The sequence below is a fragment of the Impatiens glandulifera genome, chromosome 8 (assembly GCF_907164915.1).
Source record: "Impatiens glandulifera chromosome 8, dImpGla2.1, whole genome shotgun sequence".
NCBI lineage: Eukaryota > Viridiplantae > Streptophyta > Magnoliopsida > Ericales > Balsaminaceae > Impatiens > Impatiens glandulifera.
In genome coordinates this window covers 28,320,650-28,347,919 of record NC_061869.1, presented here as the reverse complement: position 1 = coordinate 28,347,919, position 27,270 = coordinate 28,320,650, and the positions used below count along the sequence as shown (strand labels likewise).

General features: G+C 31.6%; 1 protein-coding gene across 1 annotated transcript; it reads left to right on the top strand.

Moving 5' to 3' along the window:
• The first annotated feature begins 24,147 nt into the window (after positions 1 to 24,147).
• Positions 24,148 to 26,119, top strand: LOC124912037 (50S ribosomal protein L35, chloroplastic-like). The gene is made up of 3 exons (XM_047452592.1): positions 24,148 to 24,520; positions 24,601 to 24,717; positions 25,898 to 26,119. Exons 1-3 carry the CDS (start codon positions 24,230 to 24,232, stop codon positions 25,970 to 25,972), a joined length of 483 nt encoding a protein of 160 aa, XP_047308548.1. The 5' UTR covers positions 24,148 to 24,229; the 3' UTR covers positions 25,973 to 26,119.
• Positions 26,120 to 27,270: the final 1,151 nt, after the last annotated feature.

Sequence of the window (27,270 nt, the reverse complement as noted above, 5' to 3'; positions counted from 1 at the left end):
TCCTTGTTGATCTTGATCGGTCCTTCTTTCAGGACTCGACTCATCTCATCATCCAATGTTATCAGATGTAGATACATCTGCTTCTTCCAACTGCTAAATGCTTCGCTGTTTAGCATTGGCGGCTTGTCGCTGTGAGTCATGCTTCCCACCATTTTGGTTGCTTGAGTGCTAAGAACCTCGCTCTGATACCACTTGTTAGGATCGGGGACGCCCTTGGAGGACCGGGGGTGTTTTCCGGTTTCGATAAGGGTGGCCGCTTACAACACACACACAACTTGGTGATAGTCCGGTTAGAGACTAAAACCGTTCTCAGCACTGCACAACCTGTCACAGACTCTTGAACCGGTGTTCAAGGGCGTAAGTGTCTGTTTCAGGTTGAAGCAACGTTTGCGACTTTAGATGATGTTTAAGAAGGAGGATGTTTAACGAAGGCGAAATGAAAGAACACAAGACAAGGAAATTTGTTTATGGATGTTCGGAGCAAAACCCTCCTACGTCACCCCTTCTTCTCAGGTTATGAGAAGGATCTCCACTAACTCTTTAGAGTTACAATTTAGACTTCCGGTCGAGCCCAACTTCGCTACTCGCCGGTTACACCAAACTCACACTTTGATGTAATACAACTACTCAACACAATATCACACAAATGACTTCCGGTTTTAGGCAAACCGAATATGAGATTTTATCTCTCTAGAATTTAATGCTTTATGACTTGTTTTCGTAATCTGTTGCTTGCAGAACTTGCATTGAATTCGTATTAAATGAAGACGTTTGATCTTCCTTTTATAGTCGAAAGTACCCAACGGTTACTTTCTTCTCTCTCTTCTGGATTGGTTGATCGTCATCACGCCTGTTTGCAGAAGGGTTGCTTGCACGCTTCAACTTCATCAACACCTGGCATTCATGCAGGTGACTCTGAGCAGATGATGACATAACCGGTTTTCAGATTGATACACGTGTTGAACATCCGCTTCCGGTCGTCAACATCGGATCACCAAGGCATCATTGCTTTCCTCCCATGCTTCTGATCGGATCCGATCTTCTTTTATTTTTTCGAGACACGTTTCTTCCGTCATAGTACGTCACTCTTGAGATTTGAATCTTCTGACTTTTGATCTGTACTTTCCGGTTTTTGTGTCTTTGTGCATTATGATCCGGTTGATGTGAAATCTTCTGTCTTGACTAACCGGTTGCTTGAGAAAGTGAAGCCGGTTCCTGTGATCCTTCGGCTTGATCACTTGAAGCCGGTTTCTTTGAAGTTGTAGCAACCAGTTCTTGACACCAGATTTCCGGTTCCGGTTTGTTTAGTACCTGCACATGAAGTTCAGCTTCTGTTTAGTTTGTCTGGCCGGTTAGAAAATTAATCTACTTAATTTTTCTATCATAGACGTTTTTCTTACAGTAAAAATCCATATATCCACACGTCTATTAGACGGATGGGTCTATTAGACGCATACGTCTAATTCCATGTTGTATAGCAATACGTCTAATGTCTATTACACGTGTACGTCTAATTCCGCATAAACACCACGTGTTAGACGTGAGCATCCTCTTGCTCATGACGTAAAAACGTATAACGTCTATTAGACGTGTCCGTCTAATCGCGTAGGTCTAGCACCTCAACATATAGACTTAGATGTATAGATTTTGAGCAAAAATATGTCTAAGTACAAACCGTTTCTTTTAGACATACTTGTCTAATAGACCGATTAAGAATATTCATCTAGAGGGTATCCTTACTTCCAAAGTAATTTTCCCCTCTCATTATCTATAAAAACATAAAAATGTAATAAATAGTTTTTGTGGTCCAAGGACCAAAAACATGTTTAACAAATAAAAACATTTATTCTACTAGAATGGCAAAGGCCATTGTTGATCTTTCAGGCTGTGTACTCAAAAGAGTATTCTTCTTGCTTCCTTCCTGCAATCCTCCTGCATCACCACAAAAGGAACTATTTACACATTTTGGTACCCATACTCAATTGGGTCCTCGATCAATTAGTCCCTTAGGAATCAATATTTGAGTTATTCTGATGGATTTCCCATTTTGTGTTGTGATTAATGCATAAGATTTTGACTTAGCAGATGACTTCCTGCTAGCCACTAATCCCTTAACTTTTGAAGAAGATTTTCTTTTAAAACTCCTTAACTTAGAGTTAGGTTTTAAATTGCCAGATTTATTAGCTACTTCTAACTTATTCTTAAGTCAGCTAACATTAGGCGGAACATAAACTATTTCATTTTTGAAAGCAACTTCTTCATGAATAGGATCAGATTCAATGTCAGTCATACTCCCTTTGACAAAACTTATTGGCTTAAGTTTGTCAGATGAGTTGGACTTTTTGCATGACAGATTAGGGTCATTGCTATCAAATCCCAATCCGGATCTAGATCCAGCAGGTTTCAACATGCTGATCTGATGTTTGACAGCATCTCCTGATGTTTGACAGCATCTCCTGATCTTGTCCATGCATAGACAACATAGTTTAACCTTTTATTTTCAGATGAAATAGTTTGAATCTGTTCTTTGAGCATCTCATTCTCAGATGAGATCTCTTCAATCTTCTTTTCAAAAACATTTGACTCTTCAGCTTGAGACATATTTAGTTTGTTTACATCTGATGAAGATTTAGTTTCATTTAGGGATTCTGCTAGCTTTCTATACTCGATGACAATGCCATCTAGTGCAGTCACCAGTTGTTCCCTTGAAAACCTTTCGGAAGAGAATTCAAATACCTCAGTCTCCTGAGTTCTTTCTTCATCTTCTCTTTCCATGAAGCAGTCCACCTCTTCTTCATCACTTTCACTAGATGAAAAGTAGGAACCACGGCTGCTTCCTCTGTTCTTTCCGTCACCTGCCATAAGAGCCTTCAACTCTTTTCCATCATCCTTGGCATCTTTACGTTTTGGCTTCCGGCATTCCGATGCATAATGACCTTTAATACCACAGTTAAAACATGTAACATTAGCTTTAGATTTTTTATTGTCATTAGAATTTGAAGAGTTTGAGTTAGAGTTGCTCTTCTTCATGAAGTCGCCAAACTTCTTCACAAAGAGAGACATGGCATCGCTGCTCAGCTGCTGAGCTTCCATCTTCACATCCGGAGCGGTTGGTGGCTCTTCAGCAGTCACCGGCGCCTTGGAAATGATAACAGATGTGGGTTGATCTTCTTCCATCCTACAGTTCAGCTCGAACTCATAGGCCTTGAGATTAGCAAAGAGATCAAAGAGAGAGATCTTGTTAAGATCTTTGGATTCTCTCATCGCCATTGTCTTTATGTCCCATTCCCTTGGAAGAGCACGCATGACCTTGATAGTAAGCTCCCGGTTGCTATAAGTCTTGCCTAAGATAGATAGAGAGGAGACAATCTTGCTGAATCTGGTGTCGAAATCGTTCATTGTTTCACCAGGACGCATCTTGAAGTTGTCAAACTGTTGAGTGGCAACCATGATCTTGTTTTCCTTGGTTTGCTCGTTGCCCTCACACAGCTGGGTGAGGCTATCCCAGATCACTTTGGCAGTGTCGCATTCGATAATGTAGTTGAACATGTTGTCATCTAGAGATCTGTACAGAACATCAAGACCCATGTTGTTGAGGTTATTCTACCTCTTTTCATCAACAGTCCAGTCAGCCTTCTCCTTATCAATCTTGATAGGACCTTCTGTGACAACGCTCCACATGTCATCATGAAGAGAAGAGAGATGAGCACGAACTCTTTTCTTCCAAATAATGTAGTTTTCTCGAGAGAAAGTGGGAATGGCTGTAGCATTGGCATCTTTGGTTATGGTCGACATATTTCAAGAAAGGCTTGAGAATAGAAACAGGGCTCTGATACCAATTGATAAGATCGGTTTTATCGATAGAGACAGGGGTCTGGCTATTGATGAAGGCTTATGAAAAACAGTTTGAAAGAAATCCTTTTAGGGATTTAATTAACTTTCTATTCTACTCAAACACTTGTAAACATTTGAAACAAATTCAAGGCGGAATTGTTTACTTGGGTATGAAGCTCAGGATGAAATATGAAAAGATGAGAGAAATGAAAGAACACAGCAGTTTGTTTATGGATGTTCGGAGAAACTCTCATATGTCACCCCTTCTTCCAACCACCGGAAGGATTCACTATAATATGATTCGAATCAAATACAGTTTACACACACTTAGCTCACTATTGAACAGAACACACTCTGTTCAATATACAATCTGAAGAATATCACTCAGCTAAAGGTGTTTTTGATTCTAGATCTCTCTTGATTCACACACAGTACAATCAGAAAGCAGCTTCACAGTATGAATGTTCAAAGGCTTGAATTCTCTCTCCTGAATAGCAAGCAGAATTGTAGATTAACTCTTTATAAAATTTGGCAGTTCGTGAGGCAGATTGTCCGTTGTCCTTGAGATTTGTTAAATACTGAGCAGAAGCTAACGGTCGAATCTTTTAGAATGATACGTGGCACTCTTCCATTGAAAAGCCTCAATTGTACACAACAGGTTCTAAGCACAAGGATCGTGGCCGTACACCACTGGTAGTGCGCCGAATATTCCATCATAGATGTACCTGCAAAACAAGTAATGTGAGGAAAATTCTCTTACATGGCATTCGTTGGTTGGTTGCATATAGTTTTTGTACTCATCTTCAGTAGAAAGTGGAGTAGGAGTAGGGTACAGCTATAACACGTGGGTAGGCGGGTGCTAGCTTCAAGCATACTGCTTAAGCTTGGCAATAGACATATTTCAGTTAGACGGATTGTGAAAATCAGTCTAATGAAATTAAACGTCTCTGTCTAATAACAGAGTCCATTAGACCGCCTGGTCTAATAGAATTAGACTTACGTCTAATTACAATCACTTCAGACTAATCTGAAGGAGTTAGACTTACGTCTAACTTTCACTAATTAGACTACACGTCTAATCATTCAATAACCATTAGACTGCACGTCTAACTCCGCTGAGTTAGACTGCACGTCTAATTATGGTTCAACCTCAGACTTGTCTGAAGGAGTTAGACTTACGTCTAACTTTTACTTAATTAGACTACACGTCTAATTATCCAATAACCATTAGACTGCACGTCTAACTCCGCTGAGTTAGACTACACGTCTAATTCCGGTTCTACCTCAGACTTGTTTGAAGGAGTTAGACTTGCGTCTAACTTTCACTTAATTAGACTACACTTATAATTATCCAATAATCATTATACTACACGTCTAACTCCACTGAGTTAGAGTGCACGTCTAATTTCGGTTCTACCTCAGACTTGTCTGAAAGAGTTAGACTTACGTCTAACTTTCACAATCCATTAGACTGCACGTCTAACTCCACTGAGTTAGACTGCACGTCTAATTTCGCACATATATTAGACTATCCGTCTAATTCCATATACATTAGACTGCACGTCTAACTCCGCTAAGTTAGACTGCACGTCTAATTCCGTAGATCTATTAGACCACACGTCTAATTCCGTAGATCTATTAGACCACACGTCTAATTCATGCATTCATTAGACTGCACTGCACGTCTAACTCCGTTGAGTTAGACTGCATGTCTAATTCTATGCATTCATTAGACTGCACGTCTAACTCCGTTGAGTTAGACTGCACGTCTAATTCTTTGCATTCAATGCCAAAATCGGTCTAATGACCCTAATTAGAGCCATATCTTATGAAATATGATTTCAATACACCTGCTTTAAAACTCATAAGTCATTTCATCATCAAAATCTCAGTAGTTAAATTATTTCAACACTTAGTCAAAATAATTTGACCCAACAATTAATAATTTCAGTTACATCACATTTATTCTACAATTATGCCTTTTAAGTTAGGTGTTTTACGTTTTCTTCTTTTCTGAATTTAATAGTTGTAATCCTTATTCATTTGCGGTAATCCTTTTATCTTTATCTTTGACAATAAGAAATCTCTTTTCATCTATTTTTTCCACACTTCATTGTTTATTACTTTCTTGCATTCTGCACTCATTAAGCAGCACTTAGATCCTAATTATCTGACTCCTGAGAGTCTAGAAGACAATTAACTAATGACCAAAAAATGTGACCAACACAATTATTTTAAAATTTAACTCTACTCATTGGAAATCAAATTGGTCCTCATCTAAATAATAGTGGCCCAACTCTATCCAATTCATTTATGTATCCCCACCTAGAATCATGTCTAACATGCTCAAAAGGTGATAATGTATGAGATCCTTTTCGGAGTATCGTTAACGAGCAAACCATTCTAGAATCTCTTCAGCAGTTTTATATCTGTTTTATTTTTCGATTTTTGGTAAGAAAACCAAACGAAGATTCAACACTCATAACATTCTATCAATGTTTTTTCCATACTATAGTTCTTTCTTGTTTATTTCTTATCTTATTTATCTCACATGATTAAGGAGAAAATATTTAGTTATGTATTGATGAATTAGAAGAACACAAATGGGAGCATTATTCGGTTCTTACAAAGTCAAACAAGATGTAGCTTAAATTTAACATCTTTATAAACTATCGATCTCTTAAATTAAAACTTATCTAAACCTTATATATTCCTTTTCTTTCATCTCTTTTTATAATTTAAAACAAAATAGAAAATATTATAAAAATGAAAGATGTCAAAATAAAAAGTGCATAAAATATGGTACAGTTAGTTAAGCGGGAATTCAAACAACTTGTTTTCGAGATACGACAAGTATATGAATTATCATAAAAATGAATTCAAATTATTCTCCTATATTCAGATACCTGAATAGTTACAAATATGGTTAATCGCATTATTCAACAAAATATTATTATCAAAAATACATTACTAATAACATTAATAGTAATATTTTAACACAAGCGACAAGCAACACCCACATAAACCACATTAATAAAACTATAAAAGCATTAGTAAAACCATTATTATATCATAATAGTACTAACTAAATTTTCCAACATTAGACCAATTCCTTTATTTAAGGCAAGATATTACCAATTAGATTAGATAAAATAAGCATCATCCCTTAACCCTCTTTTACAATATTTCTATTGTTGATTTATGTAAACCTTAGTTAAACTCTCGACTACAGTATATTATGACTTTTGCTTGAGGTTGAGTCGTATATATATTTTCGTTCATCAAATGATTCATGACCATGTTCAATGAATGGATTCACACTTAACGATCTCTATACATTATTGGTAGGAGTTGATCAACTAAAAAGACACGGTTAGAGGTTACAGCATTCAAGAACGCTTTTAATGTTAGCTCTTTCAAAATGAAGGTGATATGAAAGCATGCTATTTGAGATTCATGAACAAATTGTATGCAGATGCACGATCAAAATTTTGTAAATTTGTAGAGATTATTTGATAGTTGAAATAATGAGTTGATCACATTTCTTAATTTAAAATAATATATATATATAAGATATTATTATAATATAAATATTATATTATATTATTATATTAGTTTTCTTATAAATACAATATAATATCTATATAATAAACATAACTGATATAATTTTAATATAATTTTATACAATCTCCTCTCTTTTTATTCTAACAAAGTATCATAGTCAAAGTTTTTTTTTAGCTACAAAATTTATTCTTTTGTTGTCTCAATCAATGATTACTTTAATCATTGATGGGGCGCTCTAATAATGCTCTATTGATTATTATTATATTTTAATAATAAATTTTTTCAAATAATTATATATGTTGAGGTTCTTACTTTCTTCGGTAATCATATTTTCTGAGTTTCAATTTTAGTTGTTGTTTTATCCCAGTAATCAATGCCCATATATTGGTCTTAAATCAATCATATGTGCTTCTTTACTGATTATTTAGTCAACACACTATCATCATTGCGTTAGGATGAGTTTCTTTTTAAGTGTTGTTTCAACCTAGTATTTTATGCCCATGAATTCAACCTTCTTCGCTGGTTTTATTTTATGCAACACACGGTCATCCCCTTCATTGGATGAATCTCGAGACTCATAAGTAACTTAATTTGGAGTTTATTTAGTTGTTATTTTACCCCAGAATTTAATGCACATGAGATTTGACCTCTTCGTTGATTTATCAATCAACACATTGAAATCATGTAAATGGATGAAGCTTACGAGTTTATGTAGTTTGAATAATACATCATCAACATGTCAACATTTCGATCGTCTTCAACCTCAAGTTGTTCAAACGTTTTCATCTTGAGTTTGAGGAGGAGGTTATAATATAAAATAATTTATCTATAAGATATTATCATAATATAATAAATTGTGATAATATAAATTTTATATTATATTATTATACTAATTTCCTTATAAGCTTAATGACTTAATATAATATCTATATAATAGACATAACTTATGTAATTCTAATATAATTCTATACAATATCTTTTCTCTCTTTATTACAACACTTTCAATGGTTATATACTTATAGTAGAGCAATTAAGGTTTGTTCATTAATTCGGTTTTCGAGTTTTTCGAGTTACTTAGTTTGATTCCTTTATTTTGTTTTTAAGGTCTATTCGGAACCCGTACTGAATTCGAATTCGATTTTCAATTTGAATTATAGCAATACGAGTTTGAACTGAATTTGGTTTTTTTTATTTCTCTTGGTCCCAATTCAATTTTTAATTAGAATGGTATGAATTCAAATCAAAAACTGAATTCTAAATATACTTTTTCAATTAACTCATAAAATCAATATTCAACATTATCATTCAACTTCATAATCAATTTTGTGAGTCATCATCAATCAAATAACAAAAAAATAATCATGACGAGTGAAATCGGAGTGAACGACATGGAGGGGTCGATGTTGAGTGAACGACATGGAGGGGTCGATGTTGAGTGATTTAGGAGGTAGAAGAAGGTCGACGGTTGTAGATAAAATAAAGGTGAGTGTGGTTGACATTAGTCAAATTAATTAAAACAAAATAATTAAAATAAAAAATAAAAAATAAAAAAATATTATTCTCTAACTTGAAAATCAAATCATAAACCGAATTTGAATTCGATTTATTCAAATTCGATGAATTCTAATTTGATTAAATATTCTTTCCATAAACACAACCACTTTAGACCAATGGTTATTTTTTTGGAAAAATGGGTTAAAACCATTTCATTAAAATCCCAAAATTGGGAGGGTCAAGAATCAAAGCTAGACAAGTCTTAGCTAGAGTTATAAGATGACAATCAAACGACCTTAAAGACCAATTAGTAGCAATCAAACATACAAGAAATAGAGATTATAAACAAAGATTACAAATTGTATCAAATCCTAATTGTCCCAATTAGGATTTTTATTTCCATACCAACCTGATGTTTCAACATATTGTCTTCCTCTTCCCCTTATTCTTCCTCTTCCCCTTCCCCTTCCTCTTGCAATGAACGGGGGATGAACTGAAGTGGTTGATGAATACTGCATATTCTCATCTTGATTTCTTTTTTTATATTAACTTGTTCTTATTTGATAGAAAGAATTATTCTTCAGAATTTCTGAGCTCTTCACCTTGTTGCTCTCAACTTGAATTTCGAGATCACTGTCTTTAATTTCTTCAGTTTCATCATTGGAATCCTCAACAACTTTAGATTCCTCTGTATCAACATTGGAATTATCTTCTTCCTCTTGATTAACCTGAGTATCTTCCTCTTTGTTTTCATCAGCAACCATTTCAACTTGATTTGATTGAGAATCATCAACTATCTTTTCAACATGATTAGGTTGAGGATCCACCTCCTTCTTCGTATTGCTTTCTTCTTTACATAATTTTCTTTATCTTCTGTTTCTTGTTCTTTAACCACATTTTGCTTTTTAAAAATATGCACATTTGTATCGTTTCTTGCATCTTTACTTTCTCACCATTATGAATTTTCTGATCTTCTCCCTTAGCCAAATCACATTTTGGGCTTGCATGTTGGAAAGTATTGTAGAAAGAGCATTTGTCTGCCTCCACTCATAAGTGATTTCCATGACAGTAGGTTTTCCTTTTCTGTTTACTACTGTCATATTTTTCGGTAGTATACTTCTAGGATGCACCTCAATGATAATTCTAGAAAATGTTAGGTGCTCTCCTCCTTCAGTAATTGGATCCATGTATAATGGTCTACCCAATACACCTGCAAAATAACTAAGGGCTTCAGAATTGTACATATGTGCAGGTATATTCCAGAGCTTTAACCATATTTGTGTAGTTTCTTTTGGCTTACTCAATAGGTTCAAGTCTTCGGACCATTTTTCTAACTTCATACAATTGGATCCTATATATGTATGCACATTTTCTAGAATTTCATCTAGATTAGATCCCTTCTTGAATTTAAGGAAATATAAATCATGGACATTTGCTGAAATCTTCTCCAGCCCTTTTCCTTCTCATTGTTTCAATAATGCATCTTTAGTAATTGGGAAGGATACTCTGTTTTTTCCTATATAGTTTCCCACAACTACATTTTCTCATTCCTTTATACAGTTTTCCTCTACTTTAGTAGGCAATTTAAATTCAAATGAAGAATTCAGTACCTCCACTTTTGTTTGTGTATTGTCCAAGTAGATTGTTCCTTTATAAGAATGATCTTCTAACTTTTTTGCATTGTTGTTCTTCTAGACTTCATTAATTTTCTATGTCGAGTTGATTCTAATAGTATATGACTTTGATTTGGGAGCCTTCATTAGTTCTTTCATGGTAGCAACTGACCATTGAACAATTTCTTCATATTATTCTTTTTTCAACAGATTCCAGTCTTGAAGATAGTGGGTATTGAGTTGAATTGTAATCTGTTGTGCTTTCTTCTTATTGATGACAATTTCTCCCCTTTTGGCATGCATCAGGAGCTTTGTAATCTGATTCTTGAGCCCAAACAGATTAGCTCTTTCATTATAGCGTATCTTCCAAGATCTTTCATTATCCCCTTGTTTTCCTGTATTATTTTCAATAGAAATTTTCCCAGCAGTAGTTGGAGCAGATTGCTTATTTGTGTTGGTATCTTGTTGTTCTTTGATAACTTCTTCAGAAATTCTTTCAAATTCTTTGACTGTTGCTTCCTAAATTTCTTCTAGCACAAAATTCAACAAATTAATTGCAGAAACCCTAAGAGATGATAAAAAGTAAACCGCAATCGAGGGAAAATCTAACGACGCTTACAAATGTACAAGAAACTCTGGAATATTGGATGAGAACATTTGATGCACACAACTCACAATCCTTTAACATTCGAGCAACATTGTTATGGACCATTAACAACTTCCCAGCATATGCGAACTTGTCCAGGTGGAGTACAAAAGAGAAACTCGCTTGTCCTTGTTGTAATGTGACACTATATCTTTTCGATTGGTTAATGGGAAGAAACAGTGTTACATGGGTCACCGACGTTTCCTTCAACAAACCACAAATACAGGAGGGATAAAGAGTCATTTGATGGTCGAACCGATTATAGAGAGGACTCGAAAATGTTAACAGGGCAAGAAATTTACGAGTAGGCACGAGACTTAGAAGGCATAGTTCTTACTACGGATCTAAGTAAGAAAACTAAGATATATCATGAAACACGAGGAGACAATTGGAACAAACTTAGTATTTTCTTCCGTTTTCCTTATTGGAGATCACTTTTATTGAGATATAATTTGGATGTGATGCATATTGAGAAAAATATTTGTGATAGCGTGTTGGGAACAATGATGGATGTGAAAGAGAAGACTAATGATGGTCTTAACGCACGTAAAGATTTATAACTCTTAGGCATAAAACATTGGTTACATCCTGTAAATGATGGAGGAGTGATTCATTATCCAGAAGCGTCTTTCACTTTGTCATCTTATCATAAAAAACGTGTTTGTAATTTCTTGAATGATCTAAACTTACCTGATGGTTTTTGCTCAAATATTGGAGGTTATGTGAATTTGGAAGAGAAGAAGATTACGGGATTAAAGAGTCATTATTTTCACATTTTATTGGAATATCTTATTCCTTTAGCAACCCGTGGATTACTACCAGATCATGTGTATGATGCTATAGTAAATTTGTCCCGTTTTTTTCATTTGTTGTGCTCCAAAGAGTTGATTGCAGCGGAACTTGACCAATTGTACTTGGATATTATAACGACACTTTGCAAATTTGAAATAATTTTCCCACCATCAATCTTTGACATCAATATGCATCTCTCGGTACACTTGTTACTTGAGGCATACTTGGGGGTCCTGTCCAGTTTCGATGGATTTATCCGATAGAACAATACATGGGTACAATGAAAAGATATTTGCATAATAAAAATCACCCGGAAGACTCAATAAGCGATACATATCTTGTGAATGAAAGTATTAGTTTATGTTCCAAGTACTTGGAGGAATCTCCTACTCCTGAACGCACGCAAAGTTCAATCCCAGGCCTCTCAGTATTTTCATCGTTGGAAGAACTATCCAACGGAACAATATACAACTTGGATTATTGCGATCGAGATAGTGCTCATTCATACATCTCGAAAAATTGCCCGGAAGCAAAACCATTTTACATGTATGATTTCTTATTGCGATGTTAATGCGAATTATTAACATTAAAGATATGATTTTATATTAAACCCATGTGCAACGAGTATGTGCAGGAATGTAATAACATGGAGTCCCATGAAGAAATTCCCCCAACATATGCTACATATTTTAAGCATAGAGTGAGTAGACACCAAAATCATGCATATCTGATAACTTTTATAACTTGATTCTACAATTTATGAATAATCTTTTGAAATGTATATAGGTCGCCCTATTAACAGACGATAATGATTTATCAAGAGACCATAAGATCTTAGGCTTCGGTCCAGCTATGTACTCATGTAGTTTTGTTTGGTATAAAATAAACGGATACAAATTCTGTATAGAAAAACATGATGAAGGCCTGACTACTCAAAACAGTGGCGTTATTGTTGTAGGCAACAACAGATCGGATACTCTATCATACTGCGGAGTTTTAATGGACATAATCCAAGTACAATAATTTTCCCATAGACGGGTTGTTCTCTTCAAGTGCAAATGGTTTGATGCACATTCTGGGGAACATGGAGTGAAAGTGGATAAATATGGATTCAAAAGTATAAATGTCAACCGGATTTTAAAAACCCAAAACCAAGAACCTTATATTTTGGCAAGTCAAGTAAAACAAGTATTCTACGCTCCTGATATGGCATCACGACCCAGTTGGAAGATTGTGACAAAAATAAATCCACGTTTTATAAATATATAGATTAGATGGTGATGCTAGGCGTATGTGGTCTAGACATGTGGGGTCGATGGTGCGGGACCCCACACTCATCTTGCATCGCCAGCTAAAATGGAAGGCCTTAAGTACCGATCAGTTAGATTTACTATGGCGTGCCATGACAGTGAGAAATTGAATTTTCATTTAATTAACTATCAACTGAAGTTTAATATTTGTTGTTTTTTATTTTTCAGGATCCATTCGAGAGCACTTATATTCCTCTAGACACGTACAAACAGATCGGGATAGCACACGCCAAACAAATATGGGACAAGTAGCGCTCCGATTTGAGTCGGGATTACTTGCAGATTCATAACGGAGATGAGACGGCTGTACTTGCGCGTCCCCCACCATGCTATGATCCCGCAGATTGGGAGTTCCTCTACAAAAACCACTATTTCACAAAGAATTTCAAGGTAAGTATAATTCATAATAAAAATATATATGTACCGACGACAGTTCTAAATACAATTTTATTTTAAATGTAGAAAAAAAGTTCAATCAATATTGGAAACCGAATACAAGTAAGGTTTCCTCACCATACGAGTAGTAAACCATTTTCACAAGTGGAACAAGAACTGGTATGTACATTATTCTATACAATTAAACTTACTATAAATAATATAACTATATTAATACTGATGAACAATTTATTTGAATAGGAGGCTGAACTCGACGTTCACCAACTATTATAGAGAGGTTTAGAAAGACTCAAACTCCGAGAGTCACCAAAGACAACTCGACCCCAATGCCAGACCAACTGTCACAAAAGAAGATCATAAGTTAAAGTTTAATTGAAAATTTAATAGAACTATAGTTTATATAATGAAACTTTAAAATGTGCAGGCGGAGATGGAGAAAGTAATTAGTGAGACACTCGATATCTCCGACTTTGAGGTGACCGAGAGAGTCTTCGGGCCCCAACTACACGGGACGATGATGGGTATGGGGCTAGGCGTCCAGCCATCGCGCTTTCACGATGATCGACGGAGGAGAGGAAATTCTCAACGTGGAGGGTCGTCGTTAAAAGAGGAGAACGAACAGCTCCGGGCACAAGTCAATGAACTCGAAGAGCTAGTTCAAGTTAATAACAATAGAACGCAATAACAGATTGTATAAATATTGGCAAGGTTACAGAATCAACAACCACCGTCGAGTTAGTACGTTTATTATGTAATTTTTGGATTAACTTGTCGTGTTTGGAACAAATATATGTTGGATTATGTTTTTGGATTAGTACACGTGTTTGTACAACGTATTGATTTCGAATTTTGAAAAATGTAATGAATTTTTTTTATTATTGTATTTCTTTTGTATGACTGATAATTAACAGGTTAAGGTTATGTAAAAAAACAAACAAAACATTAAAATCTATAAAGAGGAAATACCGAAAGATATGCATAAATCTGTCGGTAAAGGCAGTAAAGAAATGCCGACAGATTTTTTGAAATCTGTCGGTAAAGGAAATAAAGCAATACCGAAAGATCTCTCACTACATCTTTCGGTAAAGCCTTTACAAAACGATATTCAACAAATCTTTCGGTAAAGGAATTTTTGAAAGATTTGAATAAATCTTTCGCTATTTACCTAAATAAAGATTAAATAGCCTATTGAGTTTTTATATATCCAAGTTGTTGTCAGCCTAATTAGAAGAAATACGATCTATGATGAAATGTCATTTAATAATTAATGTCGATAGATCTATTCATGTCTTTCGGAAAAAGGATATGCCGAAAGATATATTTAAACCTCTTGGTATAAGCTCTACCGACAATTATGTAATCTGTCGGCTTAGGTCTCAACACCTTTACCGACAAGAGAAATGCCGACAGATGTCGACAATCTAACAACTTGTCGTCAACAGATGATTACCGACAAATATAGGGCTTTTACCGAGAGATTATATTTTCGGTAAAACACTTACTTTTAATAGTGTTATTGAGAATAAAGGTGGTACGATAGCATGCTATTTTGAGATTCATGCACGAATAGTGTACATATACACAATCAAAACTTTGTAAATTTGTACGTGAAAGAGATTATATGATGAGTGAAATAATGTGTTGGATGACATCTCTTTCAATGGTTATATACTTATAGTGTAGCAATTAAGGTGGTTCAGCCTGTTGAGTTTTTATATATTCAAGCTATTGTCAGCCTAATTAAAAGAAATACGATCTATGATGAAATGTCATTTAATAATTAATGCCGATAGATCTATTCATGTCTTTCGGAAAAAGGATATGCCGAAAGATATATTTAAACCTCTTGGTATAAGCTCTACCGACAGTTATGTAATCCATCGGCTTAGGTCTCAACACCTTTACCGACAAGAGAAATGCCGACAGATGCCGACAATCTAACAACTTGTCGTCAACAGATGATTACCGACAAATATAGGGCTTTTACCGAGAGATTATACTTTCGGTAAAACACTTACTTTTACTAGTGTTATTGAGAATAAAGGTGGTACGATAGCATGCTATTTTGAGATTCATGCACGAATAGTGTACATATGCACAATCAAAACTTTGTAAATTTGTACGTGAAATAGATTATATGATGGTTGAAATAATGGTTAAGGTGGTTCATTTGTTCAGTTTTCGATTTTTTTGAGTTTCTTAGTTCGAATCCTTTAACTTGTTTTTAAGGTCTATTCGAACAGCGAACTGAATTCGAATTCAATTTTCAGTTGGAATTATATTACTACGAGCTTGAACTGAATTTGATTCTTTTATTTCTCTTGGTCCCAATTCAATTTTCAATTCGAATGATTGAATGCAAACCAAAAACAGAATTCTTAATATACTTTCTCAATTAAATCTTCAAATTAATATTTACATTATCATTCAACTTCATTATCAATTTTGTGAGTCATCATCATAAAATAACGATAACAGAATCATGGCGACAAAAACCAGAGATGACGACTTGGAGGGGTCGATTTTGAGTGACTTAGGAAGAAGAAGGTTGACGGGCAGTAGATATAATAAATGTGGGTGTGGTCGACATGAGTTAGAGTAACTAAAACAAAAATTTTAAAGCAAAAATGGAAAAATGAATTTATTTTCCAACTCAAAATCGAATCATAAACCAAATACAAATTCGATTTATTCAAATTCGATGAATTCGAATTTAATCAAATATTATGTACATAAAAACAACCACTTTAGAACAATGCTTATTTACGTACTTAATCTGTAACCCTTCAATCATTTTCATTAAATGGTTATTTACGTAGTTAATCTGTAACTCTTCGATCATTTTCATTACTAATGGATTGATTAATGAAACATGTGAATAACCTAAAAATAGTTAATTAATTAATTAATATATTAAATCGGTATAAGATATTAAAAATTGACTTAAAATAATTAAGTTGGACAACGAATTCATTGAATTAACTCGTCAAGTTTATTATGATTTTCTTCCTATATATATATATATATTAAAAATTGAAGTAAAAAAGTTGAGATGGACGAATTCATTGAATTAACTCGTAGATTTTATTATGATTTTCTTCCAATAGGAGATCATATATATATTTATTAATATTTGTGACACTAATTTCAGTTATTTTAAATCGTTTATTTTATCATGTCAGGAATAGAGTGGAAATAGCTTACATACATTGTTTTTTTAAAAGTTACTACCATTTCATTGATCCATAATATTTTAGGATATTGCAAAACATATGATAAAAACTTGTCAAAACAGTTAATTTTAACTTGGTCGAAAATTGTCATAAGTTATCTCAATACATGATTTCAATTAAATATAATAACATCCCAAACATTTACAATAATAGATAAAACAATTCTAGAATTATGAACTCACATGAACCTAAAATTGGTTTTCTTTTAGCAGCATAATTCGTATCACTAAACATTATGTATACATTTTTCTTTTCCATTCTCCATTGTCTAGCCAAAGAAAACTACTCTTTAATCATTTTAGTGAGTTGAACTTGTAATTTTCTTCAAGAAATAGTTTTCAAACATTAATATTTTTTTTATAATTTTAGTTTTAAACTATCATATGAAATATACTTTAAATGTTTGTGTCTTTAGTCTTCTTCATAATGAGTGGTAGTTTACATTTCCTGCAAGATAACATTTGAAAGTGGTCAATTGTGATTAAAACTTCAAATGTATTTGTCTAATGCAACAACATAAGATAATAATGTATAAACGAAACTTATGATCCTTTACTCACTCAAAATTTAATGATTAATACAAAATTATAACAATCTAGTTGTCTCTCAGTTAATGTTCTCTCCACATTCCGTTACTACACATTGCTCAACTTTCTCTATATCTGTCAATAGAATTGTAAAGAAAATAGTATTAGTAAATTATTTTTATAAACTAATATGAATTTATGTAGTTTATAAATGATCACAAAGTTTCCATACCCGGGATGAATTTAGAGCATTGGTCAACCGAACACTTGATGTTGCAACCAAGTGCTCCTTGCATCAAAGATGGAGGTTTGGCAATCATACATTTTGAAATACATAGTCCACCACATATAGCAATTGCTGTCGGGATGGGATTAATACACCATATTAAACAATTCTTGAGACAAGACTTAAAAGAAATCGCATTTGTCAATTCCCTACATGAAATATGCATCAATATAAGTATAACCACGATTCTATGAATCAATGTCATTGTCGCCATCTCTTTCTCGCTTAATATAAATTACTATGAGCTAAAATGTCTATGACTCTATAAGAATGAGTATATGAGTAAATATATATGAAGTGGAATGGATTGCCTTTTTCCTTACTACTACCAGAATACATTTATGAAGACTATTTTTTTATTCTATAAAAGTTATGTATTATACAAGATACTATTAATATCTATTCATGATAAAAGTCAAAAGATTGACTATGGAATAATTCTTTGAAAGGTAGATATTAGGAGCATAAATTTGGTGTATTGAGATCTAAATAATATTTGTCCTTCCAAAAATTAATAAGTAAATGAATTGAATAGAAATTTTATGAATTAATTTATTGTCATGTGATCATATTAATATTTCACTAACCATGTATATGTATTACATGTAAATTATTCCATCCATTGTATTATATATTTTAATTTTTTGTTAAAATCTCAACCTATAGTCTAGAGTTTAGGTAAGTGGATATGAGCTTATTTAATAGGATTTTTTTATGTACCTAATTTAAATCAGAATAAAGAATAGTCACAAAATTATTACATATTTGTTTGACTAAATTAAATTTTGGAATTTAATCTCTTTTGGAATTAATATCATTTGAAATATTGTATGAAATGTTTCAGAATTTGGATTATATTTTTTAGATTAATTATATGTATGTTTTTAGTCTTTTCCAAAAGTCATAAAACAAACAAATAATAAAATAATAAAAAGAAAAGAAGTAGAGAATAATAATAGTGAACAAAAAGGGTAAGCCCAATTGTCGGACATAGATATGGCTCCTAGATTATGTTTTATTTAAGTAAATTATTTCGATGTTTATTTAATTTGGTCTATATCCTATTAATTTTATTTTTTTATATTTAACACCATAAAAAAACAAATTATTTATAGATGGAAACAGTTTGGATTGAGGCCGATTTCATATTTTATTAAAGGCGAGATTCTGAAAATAGTTTCATTTATTACACATGATTTAGGTTACGAGTAATGATATATAAATCACCATTATACAGCACCTTCACATAGTACCTACTTCATTTGGAAAGAAAGAGAAAATATTTTTCTCTCTCTTATATTTTTTTTAAGATATATGTTTTTTTCTTTCCAAATGAGGTAGGTGCTATACGAATGTGCTGTATAAGAGTGTTGTATATATCATTACTCTTAGGTTATTACGATTTATTTTGATTAGTCAAGTGGTTTTGATAAGTTTATTATGTTTAATTATTTAAGTTTATCTAAACACATTATATCATCTAAACTAGGGCGATAGACATCATAACTATTATTTTCAAAACTAATGATCTACTTAATCTATATCTTGAAAATTTTTCATTGAGTAGCACTGTCAAAATAAAAAGTGCATAAAAAATGGTACATTTAGCTAAACTAATTGTAAATTGTTTTTGAGAGACTGATAAGTATGTCAATTATCATAAAAAAAAATTCACATTTATTCAAATACCTGAAAGTTTAATATACAACTTACAATAATTGTCGGACTCGAACCCAAAAACATATGGTTAGTATCCATCTCTTGTTACCGCTAGACTAGAAAAGGAGATGACATCATTATTATATCATAATATTACAACCTAAATATTATTATCAAAATACATTATTAATAACATTATTAGTAATACTTTAACATGTGACAAGCAACACCCACATGAACCACGTTAATAAAACTATAAAAGCATTAGTAATACCATTAGGCTACGTTTGGTATTAGGTATTAGACTGTACATATAGTATAATTGTATCTACATGAAATTAGAATGATTGTTTGGTTGGTTAATGATTTTATCTACAATAATATGTAGGTATAATTTATGACTTAAAAGAGGTATAATATAGTACCTATTATAACCGGTTACAAAAATGTATAACTTATATAAATTTTAATATCCAATCTTACCTTTTACCTTTTAGTTAGTTTTATATAATTATTGAAATTATAATTTATTTATTATATTTTAAAATCTAATAATAATAAATTATAACTAAATATTTATTTACATTTAACTGATTTAATTTTATAATTTAAATAATAATAAATACTTATATTAAAATATATTTAACTAATAATTTTAATAATAAATTATTTTTATTTTTAAAATATATTTTATATGATAATTAGATATTATTATTTTTTTATTAATTAATAATAATACAAACTACTTATAAGATAAATATTAAAAACAAATTATATAAATATAAGGGGAAAATAGTCTTTTACATTTTTTTATTACTTTTTTATACTACCAACCAAATATAAAATAATAAATTTATATAATTTATACTCCTAACCAAACACAAATAGTCTATATAATTTATACCTTCTAATACCCTCTTACAATTTATATCTCCTTATAACTTATACTATATAATTATTACCGCATACCAAACACTACCTTATTATATCATAATAGTACTAACTAAATTTTCTAACATAAGACCAGGGGCGGAGCCACACATGGGCTAGGGTGGGCTCCAGCCCCACCTAAATTAAAATATTAAACTAAAACATTTTATATATGTGTTTGATATAGGACTCTTAGCTAAGTTGGCTAAGTATGTAAACTATAAATGTGAGGTCAGGTAAAATATAAAAATTAAAATAATAATAGTGTTTTATATTTCTTAATTTTAAACTATTTTAAAATTTTATAAGAAAATATAAATTAATATTAATAAACAAGTTAAAATAGTTACATTGGTTTGTTCGGTATTTAAATAAAGAATTTGATATCCCTGCTCAAAAACTTAACAAATCTCCTAGAATTGATGTTGATGTAAGTTCTCTTAAACTTGATTCAGCATCACGTATTCCGATATGAAAATATCATTTTAATCAAAGGGATAAAATTAGACGAACTTATATCAAGATGGGGTCATATCAACCTATTAAGGATGAGTACCCGTCGACCAATTTTGGAAATCAAAATCGACGGTTCCAAAATCATTGGTTTAAGAAATTTATTTGGTTAGAATACTCTACTTTGAAAGATGCTGCTTTTTGTTTCCCATGTTTCTTGTTTGAACATAAGCAACCCCAAAAACCTACATTTACAATAGATGAATTCAAATATTAAAAGTGAGTTAATGATGGGGATATATAGGGGTGTTCAATATTTGGTCTGAGCCGAATATCCGACCGAATTCGAATTCACCGAATTCGAATAAACCGAATTCGAAATACATTTTCGGTTTTCGAATCGAATTTTAAACCGATTCGAATTCAAATACGGTTTTCGGTTTGGTTTTCGAGTTTAGGTTTCAACTCGAAAACCAAACCGAAAACCGAATTCATTTTTATTATTTATTTTTATTATATATTATATAACTTATTACATTTTTATATTAAATTATCATAGACCTCCTACTAGATCCCTACATTAAATCCATAATCCCTAATTCATTTTCCCACATTAAATCCATAATCCCTAATTCATTTTCCCATTTCTCTAGTTGTCAACACGTCTCAACCGCCATATATTGTCGTCGACGATACTATTTTACTTTCGTCGATTAATTGTCGAATATATATTAGCGTTAAGCTAAGTTTGCGTGATTTATAGTTTTTTATAATTTAAGTAGATAAGATCTCTTTAACAACTTATTTATTTTGTTAACTCTTTTAAAAAAAAGTATCTTATGGGTAGGTGATGTTCTATATTTGGTCTAAACCGAATATCCGACCGAATTCGAACCGAATTCGAATTCACCGAATTCGAATAAATCGAATTCGAATTTATTCAAATCGGTTCGGTTTTCGAATTTGCTTAAAAAATATAAAAATTCGAAGAACCCGAACCGAAAACTCGAATAACCCGAAAATCGAACCGATGAACACCCCTAGGGATATATACTCTTTTGTTATGCATATATGATGTAATATTTCACCACATAATAGGGCAGTTAAATATCTTGATAATCTAATGAATATCCTTGTCATATTGACAAAGTACTGAATGCACAGTCTTCAGATTAAAAACAAAATAACAAATTACGGCTTACAACAACTATTGAAAGCACTCAGTGGTTCACTTTGCAAGCGTGTACATTGAGAGGGCATGACGAGTCTCCATCTTCTAATAATCGTGAAAATTTTATTGAAAAAAACGGAGCATAGAAAGTTAAATCTGAGATGCAAGTTGGAATCAGCCCAAGTAATTTTTCATCCTGGCTCCGCCCCTGCATAAGACCATTTCCTTTATTTAAGGAGAGATATTACCAATTGATTTAGATAAAATAAGCATCCTCCCTTAAACCTCTTTTACAATATTTTGTTGATTTATGTAAGCCATAGTTAAACTCTCGACTACGGTATATTATGACTTTTGATTGACGTTGAATTGTATATATATATATATATATATCTTCGTTCGTAATGTTTGTAGGAGTTGTTCAACTAAAAAGACACCGTTAGTGGTTAGAGGTTATCGCATTCAGGACTCTAATAATGTTAGCTATTTGAGAATAAAGGTGTATGAAAGCATGCTATTTTGAGATTCATGAACGAATAGTATACAGATGCACAATCAAAACTTTGGAAATTTCTAGGTAACAGAGATTATATGATAATTTAAAGGAAAAAGCTTGTCTAGCTGTATGTAATTGTACAACTAGCTCAATTAGATGTATGAACTAATAAAAGTTCATTTAGGCGTATGTACTTTTAAAAATTGGTTCATCTAGCCTCTGTTAGTAAACTCTGTTAATTGTTTTTAAAAATTTTAATATTTTTTATTTAAATATTCATTTTCTCTCTCTTTCTTCTTTATTAATTATATTTTTCGTCTTTCGTTTCATCTTCTTTATTTCACCTCTTTTCATCCTCTCTTTCTCATCTTGGTTCTTTTCCCCCTTTTCATCTTCCTTTTCTCCATCTTCTTTCTTTTCCCACTTTTCATCTTCTTTTTCAATAAGTTTTCTTTCGATTCAAAGAAGTTTTGCTCAACAAGTTTTTTCAACCAAAGAAGCTCGTTGCAAAATTTTTTTGAATCGAAAGAAAACTGATTGAGAAAAAAGATGAAAAGAGGGAAAAAAAAGATGGAGAAAAAGAAGATGAAAAGGGGAAAAAGAATGAAGATGAGAGAAAGAAGATGAAAAATGTAAAATAAAGAAGATGAAAAGACAGAAGAAAAATATAATTAATAAAAAAGAAAAAGAGAGAAAAATGACAGGGGAATGAAAAAATTGTAGCGAATGAGACAGCGAATGATAATGTTGTGGCATTGTACATGTAACTTAATAAATAGACGCGTATCAATTTTTCTCCCTCTTTCATTTTAAATTGCACATGTTATTTAATAATTTCTCTCTCTTAATTCTTTTTTATTTAAATAAATTATTTAATATTTTCCATTCTTTAATTTTATTATAAAATTATTATAAATATTTACTTAATTTAAAAATTGAATAAAATAATTTGTTTTTAAGGTCTATTCGAAAATCTAACTGAATTTAAAATCTATTTTTAATTAGAATTATAGTAAAATACGAGTTCAAACTGAATTTGATTATTATTTTTAATTTCTCTTGGTCCCAATTCAATTTTCAATTTGAATAATATGAATTCAAACACTGAATTCTAAATATACTTATATAATTAATTCATCAAATCAATATTTAACACTATTATACAACTTTATAATCAATTTTGTGAGTCATCATCAATCAAATAAAGAAAACAGTATCATGCCGACGGTAACCGGAGATGAAGACATGTGATAACATGGAGGGCTCGATGTTGAGTGATTTAGGAAGAAGAAGGTTGACGGCAGTAGATAGAATAAAGGTCGGGGTGGTCGACATGAGACAGATTAATTAAAACAAAATAATTAAAACAAAATTTAATTTATTTTCCAACTTGAAATTGAATTCGATTTTTTCTAATTCTAATTTGATAAATTTGAATTTGATCAAATATTCTATACTTACAAACAACCCCTTTAGAAAAATGGTTATTTAAGTATTGTAATATTTAACTCTTCTTTCATTTTCATTTTCATTTTCATTTACTAATGGATTGATTAACAAAGCAAGGGATAACTATAAAAATAGTTAATCAATTAATATATAAAATTCAGTATAAAAGATTAAAAATTGAAGTAAAATATTTGAAATGGTTGAATTCATTGAGTTAACTCATCAAATTTATTATGATTTTTTTCTCATAGTTGTTCATATATATTCCTCCACTTATCCTATCTATTCAGATTCATCAAGGTCAATTCACACCCTTTTTTCTGTAATACAGCATAGAAGACATTCTGAGAGAGAAAGGGGCAAATTAACAACACACATGATGATTTTAACGGCGGCATCATCATCCAAGACCTTTCATTTCGTGGGTTTCACATCCCCACCACCAGTTTTCTCCTCTATTCGAAGCCAACCCATCAACAAATCCATCGGCATAGTTCATTTTTCTCAATTTACTGAGAAAACCTCGTTCAATCTCAGTTCCTCTCGAACCATTTCTAGAATTTCCCCCCTTCTTTCTCGAACCCTCTCGTCTGTTAACTCTCTGCCGAAAAATGCCCCATCTTTCTCTGTAATCGCTCACAAAGGCTACAAAATGAAAACCCATAAGGTTCCCTCTCTATCTCTCTCACACACTCACACTCACTCTCTCTGTTGTACATTTTCTAATATTGTATTTTAGGGTTTCAGGCTTCAGCCAAGCGATTTAGAGTGACGGGTACTGGGAAAATCATGAGGAGACGAGCTGGAAAGCAACATTTACTCAGGAAGAAGAATACCAAGAGGAGAGTCCGGCTTTCCAAAATGGTTAGAACACTCTTCTTCTTATCTATTCTGAACTTGAAATAATATATTTACTAGAATGTCAATTTAGTATTATCCACTTTATCCACTTCTTCACTTGATTCATTGTTTCTTCATTTCCTTAATTTTACTTTGTAATTGGGTCATAGTATGATTTTGACTCATGATTAGCTTCTGACTGTAACTGAAATTAAAATTGATTGTACATTTAGTTGTAGAATCATTTTCAACTGTTGTCCATGAATCGGCATGTATTCACTTGAAAGTGATACATTTGAAAATAAAATCAGAAGTTAAAGCAAAAACAGCAATGTTATATGCAAATAAGCAAGTATGTTGGTTCACACTTCATTTGATCTTTTTCCAAATCAATCCACAGCAAGATGTTGCAATTTAATTGGGTTACAAAATGTTTTTTATTCATGTCACTAGTGGTGTTTGATTTATTTGGTTTTGTGGTTTGTGATTGTGATGGTTGGTTGATCATCTTGTGTGATGAGCTCTTTTGAAAGATTCTGGGCTTGCTTGATGTGGATTATTTAAGTAATGTTTTCTTTTTAAATCTTCTTTGTTGTCAAAAGGGTTAGTTAGGTAAAATCACTATAATATCATTGATATTTGATGGAAATAGTGATTGATAATGAGACTTTTAGTTTATTTGGATTAACTATAATAAACATCAAACAAACTCTTAAGTGAAAAGAGGGAGTGAAGGGTCTTGCTTCTCTTTACGTAGGGAGTGAAGGGCCATGCTTTTCTTCTCGTAGCGAGTGATGAGTTTTCGGGTTTTGACCATCATCGTGTATGTATGTTTTAAGCAACTTCATGCATATCAATGTTTTCTCAATACTCTGTCACATGAATTTGTCTTATTTCATCTCAAACAAATTTAGGATGGCTAAATGATTGAATTTTTCAGTGGACAACATATATGTCACATAAATCTTGTTTTTATCAGTAGAAGCTTCCTCTTGAGCTTTATGATTAATATGGTATATGGTTTACCTAGAAATTAATTGGATGAAACACTAAGTTGTAACCCGTTAAAACTATTATGTGGTTTAAGTATTTAGTTTGCACATGTTATGGGATCATTCTCTTTATTTGCTGATTTTTTCTTATGAAAATTCGGTTTAAGTATTTAGTTTGCACATGTTATGAAGATTTGAATTAATATTTGCAGCTACAAGTTGATCGGAGTGACTACAACAATGTCATTGGCGCATTGCCATATTTAAAGGTGAACCGAGCGAATTAGAGATGGCCATTGGTTATTTTTTTTCCCAAGAATTTTAAATGTAAACCATATCAACCCGCCGCTGTAATTTTCAGTCTTCTGATCAACTTATGTCTATTCAGATTTTTAACCCCATATATTGTACTGTTGATTCTGGTAATTTTCACCTAGATGAATGTATTTCTTTCTTAAATAAACTAGAATTTTATGGGTATTTCTACAAATATAAAGATTGATATTTACTAGTAAGTAAGAAAGATAAAATAGTCCACTTGAACTTGTAGCCCATTTTCTTTTTATAAATGATGATGGAATTTTTTAGTTATTACATACTTGATCAATAAATTAAAAATAACATAGTTTGTAAGATATAAAGTTATAAGTGAATTAGGAAAACAATGTTTGATTTTATTTTTATTTATAAAAAATAATTCCCATCAAATAAATAGTTACAGAAAATAACATCTAATGAATTAAATAAATTAAATAATGTTCTAGACTTAAAATAATACAAATTTTAAAAAAATTCTAATGAAATTTTCCACTCATCACAGAATTTTTTTAAATAACATTTAAATTGAAAATGAGAGAGAGGAAAGAGAGTAAGGTGAGCAAACTAGTTAAACAACAATTAAATTTATCTTTTCTTAATAAACTAACAATTAAATTTATCTTTTCTATAGAGTAGGTAAATTAACACCGTAATAAGTTTTATTAAGGTCTATAAATATGGTCAAAATAATTCGAAATTATAATAACTAACATTTAGTCCGTACAAATACACAAGTAATGATATAAAAAAAGTTTACATTAAAAATGTGACTTTATAATTTAATATAATATTTTTTTATCTAACTATTAAAAATATGACACTTTTATCCACTCATTTAATTTAAAATTATTTTATTATTTTTTTAAGCCTAACAAAATCATATAAATTAAAATCATTCATTAAGTGAAAATAAACATAATTTTGATAAAAACAAATCTTCAAACATTTAATTTTTGATCAAATTACCAATCAAATATAAAGTTTTATGAAGTCTAATATTACTTATTATTATATACTTATTTGAAAAAAATAAGAATATTAAAAAAAATATCTAAATAATTTATTTAAGTTTTAATAATATCTAAAATGATTTTGATTATTTAATAACTAAATTCGATTACACCTTTAGGCATAAACACTTAGGTTTTTTTTATCACCAATGTTTGTATTACTTAAGCCGACATTCCTTCCATGGATAAACCCTTAAGTTTTCTCAAGCTGTTGCATGTTCGAAACATACATATAATATTTTTAATTTTATTTTTAA